Source organism: Lepidochelys olivacea (genome assembly GCF_965140295.1).
Source record: "Lepidochelys olivacea isolate rLepOli2 genome assembly, chromosome: 1".
NCBI lineage: Eukaryota > Metazoa > Chordata > Testudines > Cheloniidae > Lepidochelys > Lepidochelys olivacea.
The window spans coordinates 48,603,700-48,620,373 of NC_140411.1; the positions used below are offsets into that span (position 1 = coordinate 48,603,700).

The 16,674-nt window shown below is 43.7% G+C and overlaps 1 protein-coding gene across 5 annotated transcripts in view; it reads right to left on the reverse strand.

The window, feature by feature from the left end:
• Positions 1-16,674, reverse strand: part of KATNAL1 (katanin catalytic subunit A1 like 1) — a 50,516-nt gene that overhangs the window by 30,693 nt on the left and 3,149 nt on the right. For 3 of the 5 annotated variants that reach the window (XM_084621166.1, XM_084621168.1, XM_084621170.1), the window contains exons 2-3: positions 6,235-6,410; positions 1,511-1,671 (exon numbers count right to left, since the gene is read on the reverse strand). In XM_084621166.1, the coding sequence (XP_084477292.1) occupies positions 1,511-1,671; positions 6,235-6,396 (323 nt within the window). In that variant the 5' untranslated portion in view covers positions 6,397-6,410. Of the gene's footprint in view, positions 1-1,510; positions 1,672-6,234; positions 6,411-12,826; positions 13,086-16,674 lie in introns of those variants that run through there. The other 2 variants (XM_084621167.1, XM_084621169.1) reach the window with 2 other exon arrangements.

Sequence of the window (16,674 nt, forward strand, 5' to 3'; positions counted from 1 at the left end):
TGCAAGATGATAAATATCCCAAGAGCACTTTGAACAAGCCAGTCCCTTCCTCCTTTCACAGATTGTTGTTGTCCATCTGTGGGGGACTCAGGGCCCTGTACCCCCCACTTCCTGCGATTCACCGTGACTCTCAGCCAGCCAGTAAAACAGAAGGTTTATTAGACGACAGGAACACAGTCCAAATCAGAGCTTGTAGGTACACACAACAGGACCCCCTCAGTCAGGTCCATCTGGGGAACAGGGAGCTTAGATCCCAACCCTGGGGCTCCCTCCGTTTCCCCAGTCAACTCCCAACTGAAAAACCCCCTCCAGCAGTCTCACCGAGCCTCCCCCCAGCTCCTCCTCCAGCCTTTGTCCAGTTTCCCAGGCAAAGGTGTCACCTGGCCCCAATCCCCATCCTGGGCTCAGGTTACATGCTCAGGTATCGTCCCTCAAGTGAAGTCACACCCTGATATCCCCATCACCAATGCAGACAGTCCCAGTAAAACTCCCACACAACATTCCCAGGTCAATCCACCCCACTCCCTACTCCGTCACACCATCCCACAGGTGCTTGTATTCCAGTTCTGCTGAGCAGGATCCTTCCAGATGAAAGGCATTTGAGACATCAAAAACTAATATAGATGCTTTACTTTTTTCTATTGTGTCCCTCAATTCCAACTGGCAGAAAAAGCCTCCTATGACCTGATATGAAAGCCTTTAGGACTTCATGAAAATAGTTTATTTAAAAAAAAATTAAAAATCAAAAATCAGACAACTGACCACTCTTTCAAACAACAAAATGGGCAACTCAACCATTTTCAGAGACCCCCTTAACTACAATGTGTAACACTTTTATGTTGTAAAAAGTTAGACTAGAGACCTACATTAGGGGCCTGTTATAAAGCCCAATGAATTCAATGGAAGTATTTCCATGGACCGCAGTGGGCTTTGGATCAGGCCCTAGATGTACAAAGCATCACCTTGTCTGCAGACTTCCTTCAGTACTAAAGCAATGCCTGAAGCTTTTGGCTTCAGGCAACATATTATGTACCTTAGGCCATACCTGAACAATTACTGACCTCAAAAACAGTCACTGTTCAGACTAGCGAATAACCCATTCTACAAGGTCAGGGATCTGGACTGGCTGATTTAATAGGTCTTTTCTAGCTGTAATTTTTATGATTCCAAGGCATTTATAATAAACAAAGAATTTTGTTAGAGAGTTACAGTTGTTCAAGAGAATTTCTTAGCAACTAATCATCAAAAGTCAAGAAAATCAGTTATGGAAACATTAACATCCTGCCCAACCTCCATACATAGGCTTTACCACACCATAATACCCAAACACACTTCCTCTTCCACCGTTCACACACATCCAATTCCTCAAAAATCACCCCCACATTTGAACTGCATCATTCTTTTTAGGTAGCAACAGACTCTTGAAAAATCAATTTGTCCACTGCTAAGAGGGATTAATGTTCAAGGGTGGAGTTAAAGTTTGAACTATCCCATAGTGCTTTCCAGTTACCTGTGCTCAGCGGGAACTGGAGGTGGCCAAACAGCAGGATCCCTAAATGGCTCATCTTGATAGGATACAGGAATATCTGGAGGTTTGTCTATTTTAAAACTCTCTAACGTGTTGACAATACTCTTTACTTGCTCATATTCCTCCAGTAATTCTTGCCGGACCTTCAAAATAAACAAGTGATTTCAGAAAAAACTTGTTTTAATTTTTGCACAGGTCTTATTTTTTATATACAATCTCAATTTACAAACAGAAAAAAAGGTTTAGAAAATGTTCACTCCCGTGGAATAAATTAACATTTACAAAAAACTAACAGTCTGTGACGGTGCACCCCCATAAGGCTTTATGGAAATATGCTTATGAATGTATATATGACATAACTGGAATATGTTTTATTCTACCTATGCCATGTAACAATTCTCTGTAAATGTTATGATCTACTGAATATATTCATCCTATTTGTAATGCATGTGTCATTCTTGTATTCGAAGTTATGAATATTGGCTGTGTACTTGCTTGATTTTTAGAATAGCCTTAGTAAAGCATTTGGTCAGCTTCTTTAGAAAGGAATTTGCAATTTAAGTGCCCAATCAAGAAGCACTTAATGCACAATGGATCTTGGAAGGCTCCAATCCACATAAGAAGTCTACATAAGGATGTCCAAGGTAGCATGTGGACAATGGCTTCTGCCTGTAAAAACTGAGTCATGCATGGACATGTGACTTGCCCACGTGACTCCAAAACTCCATCTTGGAGCTAGACTTAGCCAGATGCATTGGTGGTATAGCGGTGAGCATAGCTGCCTTCCAAGCAGTTGACCCGGGGTCGATTCCCGGCCAATGCAAATATGTTTTGGAGGGAGGGATAGCTCAGTGGTTTGAGCATTGGCCTGCTAAACCCAGGGTTGTGAGTTCAATCCTTGAGGGGGCCATTTGGGGCAAAAATTGGGGATTGGTCCTGCTTTGAGCAGGGGGTTGGACTAGATGACCTCCTGAGGTCCCTTCCAACCCTGATTTTCTATGATTCTATGATCTATGATTCTATGACTTTGCATAGGAGAGAGGAGGGGGTCTCCACCCACAAGAGAAAGTCTATTTAAACCCCTGGGAGACCCCTCCATTTTGTCTTCAGCGGGCTAAAGAGATAGCTTCTCCACCCCCCAGGATACCTGAAGGAAACTGGAACAAAGGACAGTAACTACAGGGGGTGTGAGTGATTGCTGGACCCAGAGACTAGTCTGTAAAAGGAAGCTTACCGGAATTCCTCTAAGGGTGAGGTTTTTATCTGTATTCAGTTTTCTTACTGTATTAGACATAGACTTGCATGTTCTATTTTATTTTGCTTGGTAATTCACTTTGTTGTGTCTGCTATTACTTGGAACCACTTAAATCCTACTTTCTGTATTTAATAAAAATCACTTTTTACTTATTAATTAACCCAGAGTATATATTAATACCTGGAGGGGCAAACAGCTGTGCATATCTCTCTATCAGTGTTACAGAGGGCAAACAATTTATGAGTTTACCCTGTATAAGCTTTATACAGGGTAAAACGGATTTATTTGGGGTTTGGACCCCATTGGGAGTTGGGCATCTGAGTGTTAAAGACAGGAACACTTCTTAAGCTGCTTTCAGTTTAAGCCTACAGCTGTTAGGGGACGTGGTTCAGACCTGGGTCTGGGTTTGCAGCAGGCTAGCAGGTCTGGCTCAAACCAGGCAGGGCACTGAAGTCCCAAGTTGGGAGGGCAGGGAAAGCAGGGGCAGAAGTAGTCTTGGCACATCAGTTGGCAGCCCCAAGGCGGTTTCTGTGATCCAACCCATCACACGGTCCAATCCAGCAGCTCTCAAACATGTGGCTACTCCTATTACACTTCAATGGAATCTTGAGAGTACGGGCTGCGAGATCCATGCCCTGATATTGTTCAAAACTTGACAGAGATGTTCACTTGTAGAGCTGAACAGTCACAATACATCCACAGCATCAGGAAATGTTTTCAGTAATACAGATATGAAAGAGGGGCAATAAAGGTAGCCTAGGTTAAGACGACAACTAAAGCAACAGAAGAAACTGGGAACATGACTTACCTTTATAATTTGTTTTCAGTGTTATTGTTGCCATGTTTGCCCCAGGATATGAGAGAATGAAGGCGAGTGAGGAAATATCTTTTATTGGACCAACTTCTGTTGGTGAAAGAGACAAGCTGACATGAAGAAGAGCTCTGTGGAGGTCAAAAGCTGGTCTCTTTCACCATAGGCACTGAGTTTCTAATCTGCCAGGGGGTGCTCCCCCTGTCTCTGCCCCCACTCCACCCCTTCTCCTAGTGCCCCACCCCGTCTCTTCCCACCCCCTCCCCGAACACACTGCGCCTTCACTCCTCCCCCTCACCCCCAGTGCCTCCTCACGCTGCGAAATAGCTGATCCACAGCAAATGGTAGACACTGGGAGGGAGGGAGGGGGAGATGCTGATCGGGGTACCCACCAGCAGGCAGAAGGTGCTGGTGGGAGGGAGAGCCCGTTGATAGGGGGGCTGCCGGTGGGTACTAAGCACCCACAATTTTTTTCCTGTGGGTACTCCAGCCCCGGAGCACCCATGGAGTCGGTGCCTATGTCTTTCACCAACAGAAGTTGGTCCAATAAAAGATATTACTTCAGCCACGTTTTCTTACTGTTATAATGGAAGTCTGACTGTGAAGTTATTCACTTGCATTGTATGTTTGCAACTTCCATTTTCTACTGGTCAGAGACTATAGTAGATAACTAGCACCATTCAAATACATTTTAAGGAATTATCTGTCTCATACTTGTTAATCTACTATCTGTTGACTCCTGGCCTGATCCAACTCCCACTGAAATCAAGGAAATCCTTTTCTTTAATGCACTAAATTAATTTGAATTTGAAATCCAAGTATTAGAAATGTCAAGTTAATGTGGCAGTTTGACAAACCTTAGTAAGTGCCAAGACCTTTCATAGCCCCAATGTAAAGACCTATGAATAGTATGATATTTAGTATTTGTGGGTCAACTTCTAGCAGCGATGGAAAGAGTGAGAACGAATCTGTAGTGCTAATGGGAGGTAAACTGCTCCCAACCTACTGATCTTAGTTAGTGCAGAGGTGGAAGAAGCAGACTGGCATAGCAGTAGAAACAGATAAGCAGCAGACAGTGTGCTGCATGACTTAATGCTATAAGCAAGTGTCGTCTTAGATTCCAAGGCAGATAAATCCAACAGCAAGGAAAACATACAAAAGGGCCGAAATGCATAAATCATGGATTCAATACTTAAACACAATATTAACAACAGATGTGAAATCTTTGAGGGATAATGTCACAGTTTTTAGGCCAAAACATTTGCGTTAGCTCCATAGTGTAACAATATTAGTGTTGGATCCTGCAGTCCATTAACTCACATGAGCTCACATATGTCAGTCTGGGTTTGGATAAATTCTTACAGCGTAAATCTCTTGGATTTCAAATATCACTTTAAAAAAAAAAACAAGTTAACAGGCTACATGTGGAGGTGGGGAGGGGTGGGCAGAAAAACTGCCTATTTTTGTGGAATCTATTAAAATACATGGGACAAATTCTGTCCTTGGATCTGGGCATGCTGGTATCATGGCTTTAGTAGGAGCCCCCTTGCAGGCAACCAAGGATAGAGCTTGATCCAGTGTTATGTGCTGTGCAGGTTTTAAACAAACACATATAATTAGATTGATACTGATGTCAGACACATTTTGGCAAAATATAAGGCACTATTTAAATTAAAGTTGTTGTAGACAAAATGTTCTATGTTAACTTCAGTTCCATTCAAACACACACAAAAAAAATCTGTTTATCAAGGCAAAATGGACAAAGTAGGGTGACAATACAGGTTTATGTTTGTACGTGATACTACTGTAAACAGGCAAAAATTAAAATTTAAAATACTTACCTGAGATTATCTCCTTAGTTAAAGTTAAAAAAGAAAAACGTGCACAAGACATATTGCCTCCCATTCAAAATAAATTTTATACAATAAGAATCTGTACTATGAATACACTTTGTACACATATCCTCCAAAGATTAATTTGTTGATGTTAGAAAACACTTTTTGTATAACGGAGTGAATCCAGGACGAAGGCTGAAGACAAGCTGATCAGTTTTCAAAATGATTTAAAAGGTCCAATCCTTCCATCACTGCAATCAATAGGAATTTTGCCATTTACTTGAATGTGGCCAGAATAGGTCATTAAAGCTGAAGTGCTTATGTAAGTGCTTAACTTTCAGCCCAGGATTACTCCCACTGACTTCAACAGTACTCCTCATGCAAATAAAGTTGAGCACATGCCCAAGTGATTGTGAGATCACGGCCTAAGAGTACTATCTAAATCTGCAGATAACGTTTTAGATAACTGCAACTATATTGATCTTTTTAATGATACAAGCCCATTTCCTCACATCATAGCTTACTGCATATTAGTTGGATGAAAGATGAGACAGCAAAAGGAAATCATTAACATAATAGTATTTCCAAAATAGGCAGTCACACACAATTAGTCCAGTGAAGACAAGAAAATTGATTCAATTAGAACTAAAGAATCCCTTCTAACTATGTCACAAGAAATATTGCCACATAAATATCCTGAACTTCAATTTAGCCAATATATACTTGGGCTAAGTTTTAAAAGCTTGTGCAATGCAGTATTTCTTTCCAAATTTACCACATACAATGCAATACCACTTCATCATACCTGTTGCCATTTGCCCTTAACTGCTGGGTCTCTGATTGATTGACAGTGTCTCTGAATCTGCTGGATGACACCTTGGTAATATACCATAGAGGAGTCGTAGTTCCCAAGAAGCGCATATTCTCTCCCTTTTTTGGCATTATCACAAATCTCAGCCAAATTCATCGTCTCTCACAAACCTAAAACATAACATTTAATCATAAGACGAAAACTCGTACAGGCTATATAATGATTCAGAAAATCATTAGGCAGTTTTTGTTTTGCTATTCCTTGCATGGCTGTTTTACATCCATTTTACCATTTAGATGTACAGATTATTATAGTACCTCCTTATTATACTGATTATTGACAAAAAAACCCACAATTGTCCCAGATGACTGGTAAAGCTTATGTATTTTTCCTCTGCCCTGAGCCTGTTAAATCATTGTATGCCAGTGGACTGCAGCACCCATGCTGATCCCTCTTATCATCAATACTCAGTTTACAGCAAGCTAGGGTGTAAACATAGCGCACAGCAGGCTAGTGCAGGGTAAGTGCCTGTGTGAACCATGCTGCCTTACACTAACAATTCACTAGTATGCTTTAATCCATTCCAGTTTCAAAGCGAGTCAAAGCGCAGTAGGGAACTTTTAGTGCACGGCAACAGGGTCCACATCATAGACGCTTGGTTCATGGCAGGCTAGTGCAGGATACATTTACACTCCATCTCACTGCAAACGAAGTGTTTGTGGACAGAATCAGGCTTTAATTTATGTAACACCACAACATATATTAGCAACCAGCTACCCATGAATCATATATCACATGAGGCTTTACATTTATGATATTATTTGTATTACATGAGTGATTTGAAGATCCAATCAACATTAAGGGCCCACTGGGTTAGGAACTTTCAAAAGACCTCATCTTAACCAGGTTACATTTTAAATATACAAGACAGGGAAAGGACAGGAGAAAGGGAAAGGCCATGCAAGCAGAAGATTGGGAACAGAGGCAGAGTCAAGAATTTACCTCAGCTCTCAACTCCCATATGAATGCGCCTTAACCACGAGACTATCCTTCCTCTCTTTTAAAAATATTTTCTTCTCAGTAGCAGTTGCCCTGAAGATATCTCTAACCCAGTAGTTCCCAGCTACTCTATGTCTAAAGAGCTCAGTTACATTCCATGCACTATAAAGACAAATGTACTTCTGTATACTATCCAATTTCTTTTAATTTGCATATTGTATCTAACAAGGTCTGATGAGGCAAATGTTTGTCAGCTTTTTTGGGTTTTCTTCAAATATGAATTGCAATGCTCATGAAACGTGCCAAATTGACAGCAATAGAAACTCAAGTCTTCTCTGAAATCATAGGACATGACATGGGCAGTGGTGTTGAAAGCTTGGACACACTTTGTCCCAGGAATGTTGCTTTTACTTGAATCATAAAACAAGGTTACTCCCCTGCCACTGGATGTCTTCAAAAAGATTGTCAAAACAGATCTACATCACTGGGGTGAACCCAAAGCTTGGAGCCCTTTGAAAAGTTTCTGAGAACTTGGTGAGATGGAGGCTGGTGTCATCCAGAAATTTTTGGTAGGATTATTAGTACAACCCCTCTGTCTAACTCATTTCCAGACTATCCAACAATTTGTGAGACTTTTCTTGAATAGTAGATAACTCAAAGACCAATGCGTCCACGGTCCTGATGAGCAGGTCTTGGAAGATTTTATATCTTCCATAATACTGATAATGTCCATCATAACATCCTCTGGAGAAACATCAGTCGTATGGAGTATGGCCAACACTCTCTTCCTCAGCTGTGGAATCTGAATCATATCTCAGTGAAGGAGGTTGTACAGGGGTTTGGCAGGTTGGTATACTAAGGGGAAGATTAAAAAGTGACTGCCATTCCTATCCTCCAAGACTATGATCTCCAGGAAGGCCAGTTGGCCCATGGCAGATAAATGTGCAAAATAGCCCTTGGGCAGAAGGTGGGGTTCAAAACCTCAACCGAGAGGGATCTACTGAAATACTCAGTGCCGATGATGAAACCAAGAAAGGTCTAGTTTGAGGCAAAAGGAACTAAATGACCCTAGAATGAACCTCTCATTCTATTCCAATGGCACCAAAGCAACAATAAGGAAACTTCAGCTCCAAATTCTCAGTTCCAAGGGAATCTTTAACGTCACCCTAGCAAGTGGAGCATTGTGGGATTTCTGCTCAGCAAAACAGATAATGAAGCCTGAAATGAAAACTGTAGCCTCTCCAGGACTGAAACTGGGGAGAATAGACAATCTTTCCATCAGAACTAGATAAGATGGACCTACTCCTTAGAACCAAGGAGATGGGCTTCTGATAACAAGAACCTCCTACCTTAGCACCAGACAATTCCACCTTAATTTTCATTGCCAATCGCCTGCCTGATCCTCAGGAACAGGACTGCATGGAGCAATGGTGCCATTGTATTCCTCTTTTCTCCATCTCCTGACACCAAGGAAAGTGGATTTGGTGTGGCATTCGAAGCTACTTTTGGGTTTCTGAGACCCTTTCTTGGAACTGGATATGCCTGAAGACTGGAACTTCTAATGGCTGGAAACCAGTTCTGTATTGGCAGCTCTAAGAGGCCAACTCCCTACCCAATTTCAAGTCTTTGCTTCAAAGCTTGGGGGTACCAGAGCTGTTCAAAGAAAAGGTCATCAGAATTTTTTAACATGGGTAAAATACATTTTTCCCTAACCTTGTTCTCGGATATGGCTGAATTGTTTTGGTTGAAATTTAAAAAAACAGTCTGAACCAAACACCTAGCATATAGAATTTCATCCCGAATGATTTAAGTTTGGCAAGTAATAAGCAGCTAAAAACCAGATCTCATAATGGGAAATATTGGGCCATCTTAAAAGATAGTGCTACCAGCTTTGCCTACACCTGTCCCCTGGTAGTAGCCAATATAATGATGATCCTCCAGAGAAGGCTAAAAAGCCTTTTATACTAGCTGTACTTGATGAGTTGTGAACTGTATGCCACAGAAGAGAAAAATTCTTTCCTGACCCCAGTTAGGGATCAGTTCAGCTTATGTGCCAAAGAATGAAGATTGATATCCCTTGTGACCTGTTTAGCCTAGCGAGTGCAGGACTTTTAACAAGCAAACTTAGGGCCCATCTGTAGCAGCTATATTGACACTAATGTCTGTAAATGGTTCCTCTTCCCAATGTTCCGTGAACTAAGACATTTCTAAGGATGTCTTGACGTGATGGGAAGCTGTTTTACTCTAGTGTAGGAAAGAGCCACATGATGATGAGGGGAAGAGAGGCTGCGAGTAGGTTACAGGGGGTCTGCCAAGCAGGGATGAAGGGCAAAAAGCTGAAGCCGGAGCCCCGCTGTGGCAAGGCTGAGGCCCAAACCTGAGCAAATTAGCTTCCTGGGGCCCCCCGTGGTGTGTGGTCATGGGCAATTGCTCTGCTTGCTACCCCATATTGCCAACCCTGGCTTTTATATGCAGAAAAACAGTTGTGGCAGCACAGGTGGGCTGTGGAGTTTTTAATAGCATGTTCGGGGGCCTCAGAAAGAAAAAAGTTGAGAACCCCATGTAGAACACAGAAATAAAACTAAGCAAAATATATAAAATAAATAAGTGGTCCTCACAATTATGGAAAAAGCAAAATAAACTAAAATCAACTAAACTTGATCATAGAGAAATAACAAAGAAAACAATTCAGAAAACAAAAATCCACCTTCTCCTGAAAAATAAAAGGAAAAAATAAAATAACTATAAATCCTCTACAAACACGAGCTATCGTAAGGCTAATGCAGCACACCCAGGGTCTTTAAAAAATAAGGCTTAATTTTAAGCATGTGGTTACATTTCAATTGACTTCAGGATCTGAGCTTGTGCTTAATTGTGGTCCTCAACAGGGATGCCTTCCTCACTCCAGGCCTAAAAGTACACAAGGGAAGCTCTGAAAAAATTAAGCAACAAGTTGTTTTTTCCTTGCATTTCAGTCTTCAGACTGTAATGAAGTGAAATCCATTTTGAAATGTTACAAGTATATTTGGAGAGGGGACACCAGGTACTAGGCCTGTAGCATCAACACTTGCCTCTCAAAAGAGATTTGTTTCAATTCTTTTGAGGACAAATTTGAATTGCCTGAATTGCGAACAAAAACAGAATCTTAAAAAAATTTCAGAAGTTAATGGTAGTCAAAACTAAAGAAGAAAGCACTAAGCAGTTGATCAATGTTATAATTAGAGATAGCGTGCTATTACGGAATGGAAAAATTAAAATTCTGATGAATTAACCTAACACATTAATGCTTATGTAATAGGGTTTTCTGAAGTACTTGACAAAGAGGAATTACAGATTGCACAGTTTGTGTGTGGGGGGTGTGTGTGTGAGAAAACCTGGATTTGTGCTGGAAATGGCCCACCTTGATTTTCATACACATTGTAAAGAGAGTGGTCACTTTGGATGGGCTATTACCAGCAGGAGAGTGGGGTGGGAGGAGGTACTGTTTCATGGTCTCTGTGTATATAATGTCTTCTGCAGTTTCCACAGTATGCATCCGATGAAGTGAGCTGTAGCTCACGAAAGCTTATGCTCAAATAAATTGGTTAGTCTCTAAGGTGCCACAAGTACTCCTTTTCTTTTTGCGAATACAGACTAACACGGCTGTTACTCTGAAACCTACAGATTGCTATGTTATTTCTTGACGGGACTGCCAGTTTTAGTCCCTCCTTCAAATCTCAAAGTTGTTTCCGGTACAACCTTCAATAAAGGATTTTAACTGACTTTAGGCTAAATCAAGCAGATCCTTAAGCTCATTAGTAACTTAAGGCATATGAGTGGTTCCCCCTAAATTAATGTTAAGTTACTCTCATACGTGTTTGTAAACCGGGGCCACAAAGATCAGAATGTATACTACTACTTTAATTTAGGCCTCAGTACTTTTCCCCGTTTAAACTATACTTCTGTAGGAATCAAACTAATTGTCTTCTTATGATTATGAACAAGCTAAAGATATTTATCTACTCAGATAATAATGGTTTAAACCAGCGGTTCTCAAACTATGGGTCAGGACCCCAGAGTGGGTCGTGATCCCATTTTAATGGAGTCGTCAGAATTGGCTTAGACTTGCTGGGCCCAGGGCCAAAATCCGAGGGCTTCAGCCCTGGACAGCAGGGCTCAGGTTGCAGGCCCCCTGCCTCAGGCTGAAGCCCTTGGGCTTTGGCTTTGACTCCCCCCATCCAGGGCACTGGTGCTTGGCCTTTCGCCCTCTGACGCAGGACAGCGGGACTAGGGCAGGCTCAGGCTTCTGTCCCCCTCACCACCTGGGGCTGTGTAATAAATTTTTGTTTTCAGAAGGGGGATGCCGTGCAATTAAGTTTGAGAACCCCTGGTTTAGACAAGTAGACACCAGAGACAAGTTCTCTATTATTGGTGTAGCAGGTTTCAAATCTTTCGATATCTCAACTTTTAAAAAGGTGACTCTTTTGAGTGACAATTAGTTATGTTGAAGATGACCTCATATTTGTATAATCAAATTGACCTGCATATACAAGGCCTGTTATTGATCCACCTTGCCCTAACTTCTGCCCACTTGTCTTCCCAGCCTTAGATTGTGCATTCCTTGGAGTACCTGCCATTCCTTCTTGAATGTTTGGAAATGGCATGCATTGTTTGCACTACTATGAACAAATATTACTTTAAATAATAAGAAGCAATGCAATGTCATTGATTGAAAATATAAATTTGAGGGGATGAGAAAAGATTAAACAGATACTTAGAATATTTCTTAAATTTGAATCCCAGTGTAATTTCGGTCTTTTTATCTCAGAAACTTCAGTGAATTTGTATCTTATTTGTATTTGTATCTTCTGAAGAAATTATGGTTCTTGTTACTGCAAGATGTATATTTTTGAAATGATAAACCATTGTTAATAATGGATGGATCTACATTGAAATGTTTATCCCACAGCATGAAATGTAAAATAAGTTAGGGCTTGGCTACACTTGCGAGTTACAGCACATTAAAGGAGCCCCAGGCGCACTAGCTCACTACCCGTCCACACTGGCAAGGCACGTAGAGTGCTCTGACTTCACGGCTAAAGCGCTCCTGGTACTCCACCTCGGTGAGTGGAATAACGTTTTGTGCACCCCTGCTGGAGCGCCGCAGTGCGAGTGTGGACGCCCTGGTCTGTTAGTGTGCTCTGATCAGCCTCCAGAAGTGTCCCACAATGCCTGTTCTAGCCACTCTGGTCATCACTTTGAACTCTACTGCCCTGCCCTGAGATGACCAACCATCAAACCTGCCCTTTAAATTCTCTGGGAATTTTGAAAATACCCTTCCTGTTTGCCCAGCCAGGTGTGGAGTGCTCTCAGCGAATCTTTCCAGGTGACCATGACTCAACGTGCCAGGCAATCCCCAGTATGGAGCAATGTCGAGGTGCTGGACCTCATCAATGGCTGGGGGGAGGAAGCTGTCCAGTCCCAGCTGCGCTCCAGCCATAGGAATTATGATACCTTTGGGCAGATATCAAGGGACATGATGGAAAGGGGCCATGACTGGGATGCACTGCAGTGCAGGAATAAAGTGAAGGAGCTGTGGAATGCCTACCGCAAACCCCCCAAGGCAAACAGCCGCTCCGGTGCTGCCCCTGCAACCTGCTGTTTCTACAAAGAGCTGGACGTGATACTTGGGGGCGACCCCATCTCCACTCAGAGTACCACCATGGACACTTCAGAGCCCAGTCCAACAAGGCAGGAGGAGGCGCAGCAAAGCGGGAGCGAGGGTGCTGAGATGGAGAAAAACACCCCAGAATCCTTAGATGCATGCAGCCAGGAGCTGTTCTCAAGCCAGGAGGAAGGTAGCCAGTCGTGGGGGCCGGTGCTTGGGGAAGGACAAACATCTGAGGAAATTCCCAGTAAGCGGCTTTTATTTTGGGAAGGAAGTTATTCGGTGGAGGCTCTTGGGGTGAGGATGGTTAGGGCTGCATGCATGCCTAAGATGCGAAATAGGTCATTGATGTGCTCTCTCACATCGTGGTAATTGGTCTCAGTGATCTCTTCAGAGGTCTCATCCAGAAATTGGGCAATGCGCTTGCGCAGGTTTCTCGGGAGAGCCACTGTGTTCCTGGTCCCAGTAAGGCTAACTTGTCTGCGACACTGTGCCATGAGGGGACCATTGCTGCACACAGGCAGGCTGCATATGGGCCAGGGTGGAATCCGCATTGCAGTAGAAGACCCTCCCTTGCTTCCCAGGTCACCCTCAGCAGCAAGATTTCTTCAGGATGAACTCCTGTGGAAAATGTGGGGACAGTGTTCAGTATAGGGGCCCCCTGCCGCTGTTGACTCTCCCCAAGACACAGAAACCCAGAGGACAGTTCAGCCATGAAACAATCAGTCAAGCTTGACCCTGTGCTTACTCACCATTTTGGGGATCCTGTAGGTTATGTGCGCTCGCATTGGGACGGGCAAATTATGCTATTGTGTAGACTGGGCTTGCCCTGAAGTACAGGGGAATCATTGCTCTGTCTGGTATGAACAGAGGTATGGCTGCCTCTGTTAAGTGTTGCATTTTGCCTTTACAAATGCAACTTTGAGATCTCAGCCATCCATGTTATCACTGGCCGAAAGACTCCAAAGAATCAGAAAGAGGCCACGTAGAAGCAAGGAAGACATGTTGCATGAAGTAATGCAGCATTCAAGTAATGAAAATCGAAAAGTGTAGGAGTGGCAGGACAGCAAAAGGAGGATCCGCCAGCAGAATGAGGATCGCTAGCACAAAAGTGCGGTGCTCCAGCAGCAAAGCACAGATTGGCTGATAAGCATAATGGAGCACCAAGCAGACTCAATCCAGGTGCTCGTAGCCATGCAGGCGAAGCACTACCATGCCCGACCCCCCCTGCAGCCCTTGTCCCAAAACTCTTTCCCTTGTGCCCCCATGTCACCTCCAACCCACTTTCCCCAGCATCCAGGTTCTTACAGCCACCAGCTGCCTCCAACACCTGTAGCTTCACAACCCAGCCCTGAAAACTATGACCCTTACCCACTGCACTCAACCCCCATCACCATGCAGTACAGCCATCCTGAAGTGCAGCACTCATTGCACAGCACTCCAGACAGGAAGGCTGAGTATAACAGGACATAAGCAAATCTGTGATTGTACCATTCCCCACCCCACCCCGTTGCCCTTTCTGTTTCCCAAGCAGTTGTGTTTCTTTTCAATGAATTATTTTCTTTTCAATAAATGGATTTTTTGGCTTTGAAAACGTTCTTTATTATTGCATAAAGTAAAAGATACCTTAGTCTAGGAAAGAAACAGGCACTGCAAGTCAGCATAGCAAACACGGATTCCTACTAACATTGGAACCACTGCACTTCACTCCCAGGCAGGGCACCAGACATTACTGGTGGTTTTCAGCCTCAAATTGCTCCCTCAAGGCATCCCTAATCCTTGCAGCCCTGCGCTGGGCCCCTCTAATAGCCCTGCTCTCTGGCTGTTCAAATTCAGCCTCTAGGTATTGAACCTATGAGTTCCATGTCTGAGTGAATCATTCACCCTTCCCTTCACAAATGTTATGGAGGGTACAGCACTCGGATATAACCGCGGGGATGCTGTCATCAGCCAGGTCCAGCTTCCCACACAGAGAGCACCAGGGGCCCTTTAAACGCCAAAAGCACACTCCACAGTCATTCTGCACAGGCTCAGCCTCTTGTTGAACCACTCCTTGCTGCTGTCAAGGCTCCCTGTATAGGGTTTCATGAGCCACTGCATTAAAGGTTAAGCGGGGTCTCCAAGGATCACAGTGTGCATTTTGACTTCCCCTACAGTGATCTTCTGGTCTGGGAAAAAAGTCCCAGCTTGCAGCCTCCTGAACAGGCCGGTGCTCTGAAAGATGTGTGTGTCATGCACCTTTCCGGGCCAGCCTGCGTTAATGTCAATGAAACACCCACGGTGATCCACAAGTGCCTGGAGAACCATAGAGAAATACCCCTTCCGATTAACGTACTCTGAAGCTACGTGGGCTGGTGCCAGAATTGGAATGTGTGTGCCATCTATCGCTCCTCCGCAGTTAGGGAAACCCATTTGTGCAAAGCCAACCACAATGTCATGCACGTTACCCAGAGTCATGGTTCTTCTGAGCAGGATGCGATTAATGGCCCTGCAAACTTGCATCAACACGATTCCAATGGTCGACTTTCCCATTCCAAACTGGTTAGCAACCAATCGGTAGCTGTCTGGAGTTGCCAGCTTCCAGATTGCAATAGCCACCGGCTTCTCCACCATCAGGGCAGCTTCAATCTCATGTCCTTGTGCCGTAGGGTGGGGGCAAGCTCCTCACACAGTCCCATGAGAGTGGCTTTTCTCATCCGAAAATTCTACAGCCACTGCTCATCATCCCAGACTTGCATGACAATGTGATCCCACCACTCAGTACTCGTTTCCCGAGCCCAAAACCAGCATTCCGTGGTGAGCATGTCCATGAATGCCACAAGCAAACTCATGTCATATGCGTTACTCGAGTCGATATAATCATCGGAGTCCTCACTGTCACTTTGGATCATAAGGAATAACTTGACTGCCAAATGTGACATGCTGGCAAGACTCATCAGCATACTCCTCAGCAGTTCGGGCTCCATTCCCGCAGACCAAAAGAGAAGACAGAGCGCGCAGTACAAAAAACGTTGAAAGATGGCACCAAATGTGGACAGAAGCACAGGGATCGCTGGGATGCGAACTGATGCATCACAGGGCGTTGGGATAGGACCCAGAATGCCCTGCACCCTCCGCCCCCTTCCCACAAGCCACAGCCCCAGAATGGGAAGAGGTGCTCTGTGGGATAGCTGCCCATCATGCACCGCTCCCAATGCTGCTGCAAGTTCCGCAAATATGGCCACGCCAGTGCGCTTGCAGCTGTCAGTGTGGACAGACTGCAGCGCTTTCCCTACTGCCCTCTCCGAAGGTGGGTTTAACTCAAAGCGCTCTACATCTGCAAGTGTAGCCATACCCTCAGTGCTCAGACACTAAAATTTAAACTATACATCCAGGGTCAAAATCTTTCTTGCCATACTCTCATTTAAGTATTTCAATTGACTTCAGTGGGACTATGGGTATGAGTAAAGCAAGCAGCATTTGGTTCCCAGTCTTAGAAAGTCTGACTTGAATATGCCTAGCATATATATTTTCTAGCAGCTGATTATAAATAACTTTACTGATGCCAAAAGTTCCAGGTAGAATGAGTTTGTCCTGTGACTGTAAATAAACATCAAGTAGCAAGAATCCTAACTTTTCATTTGCTTTCAATGGAACATTAACTACCAAGAGCAGCACAGCTGAGAAAATACAGAGGCAAAAGATACCAGCCTTTACCCCCTTTTCATTCACTTTTCTGCCTTTTTTCATGCTGCCCATTATACCTGCAACACCTTCCCTGTTCTGGTCTACCAAGGCACTACCCTCGC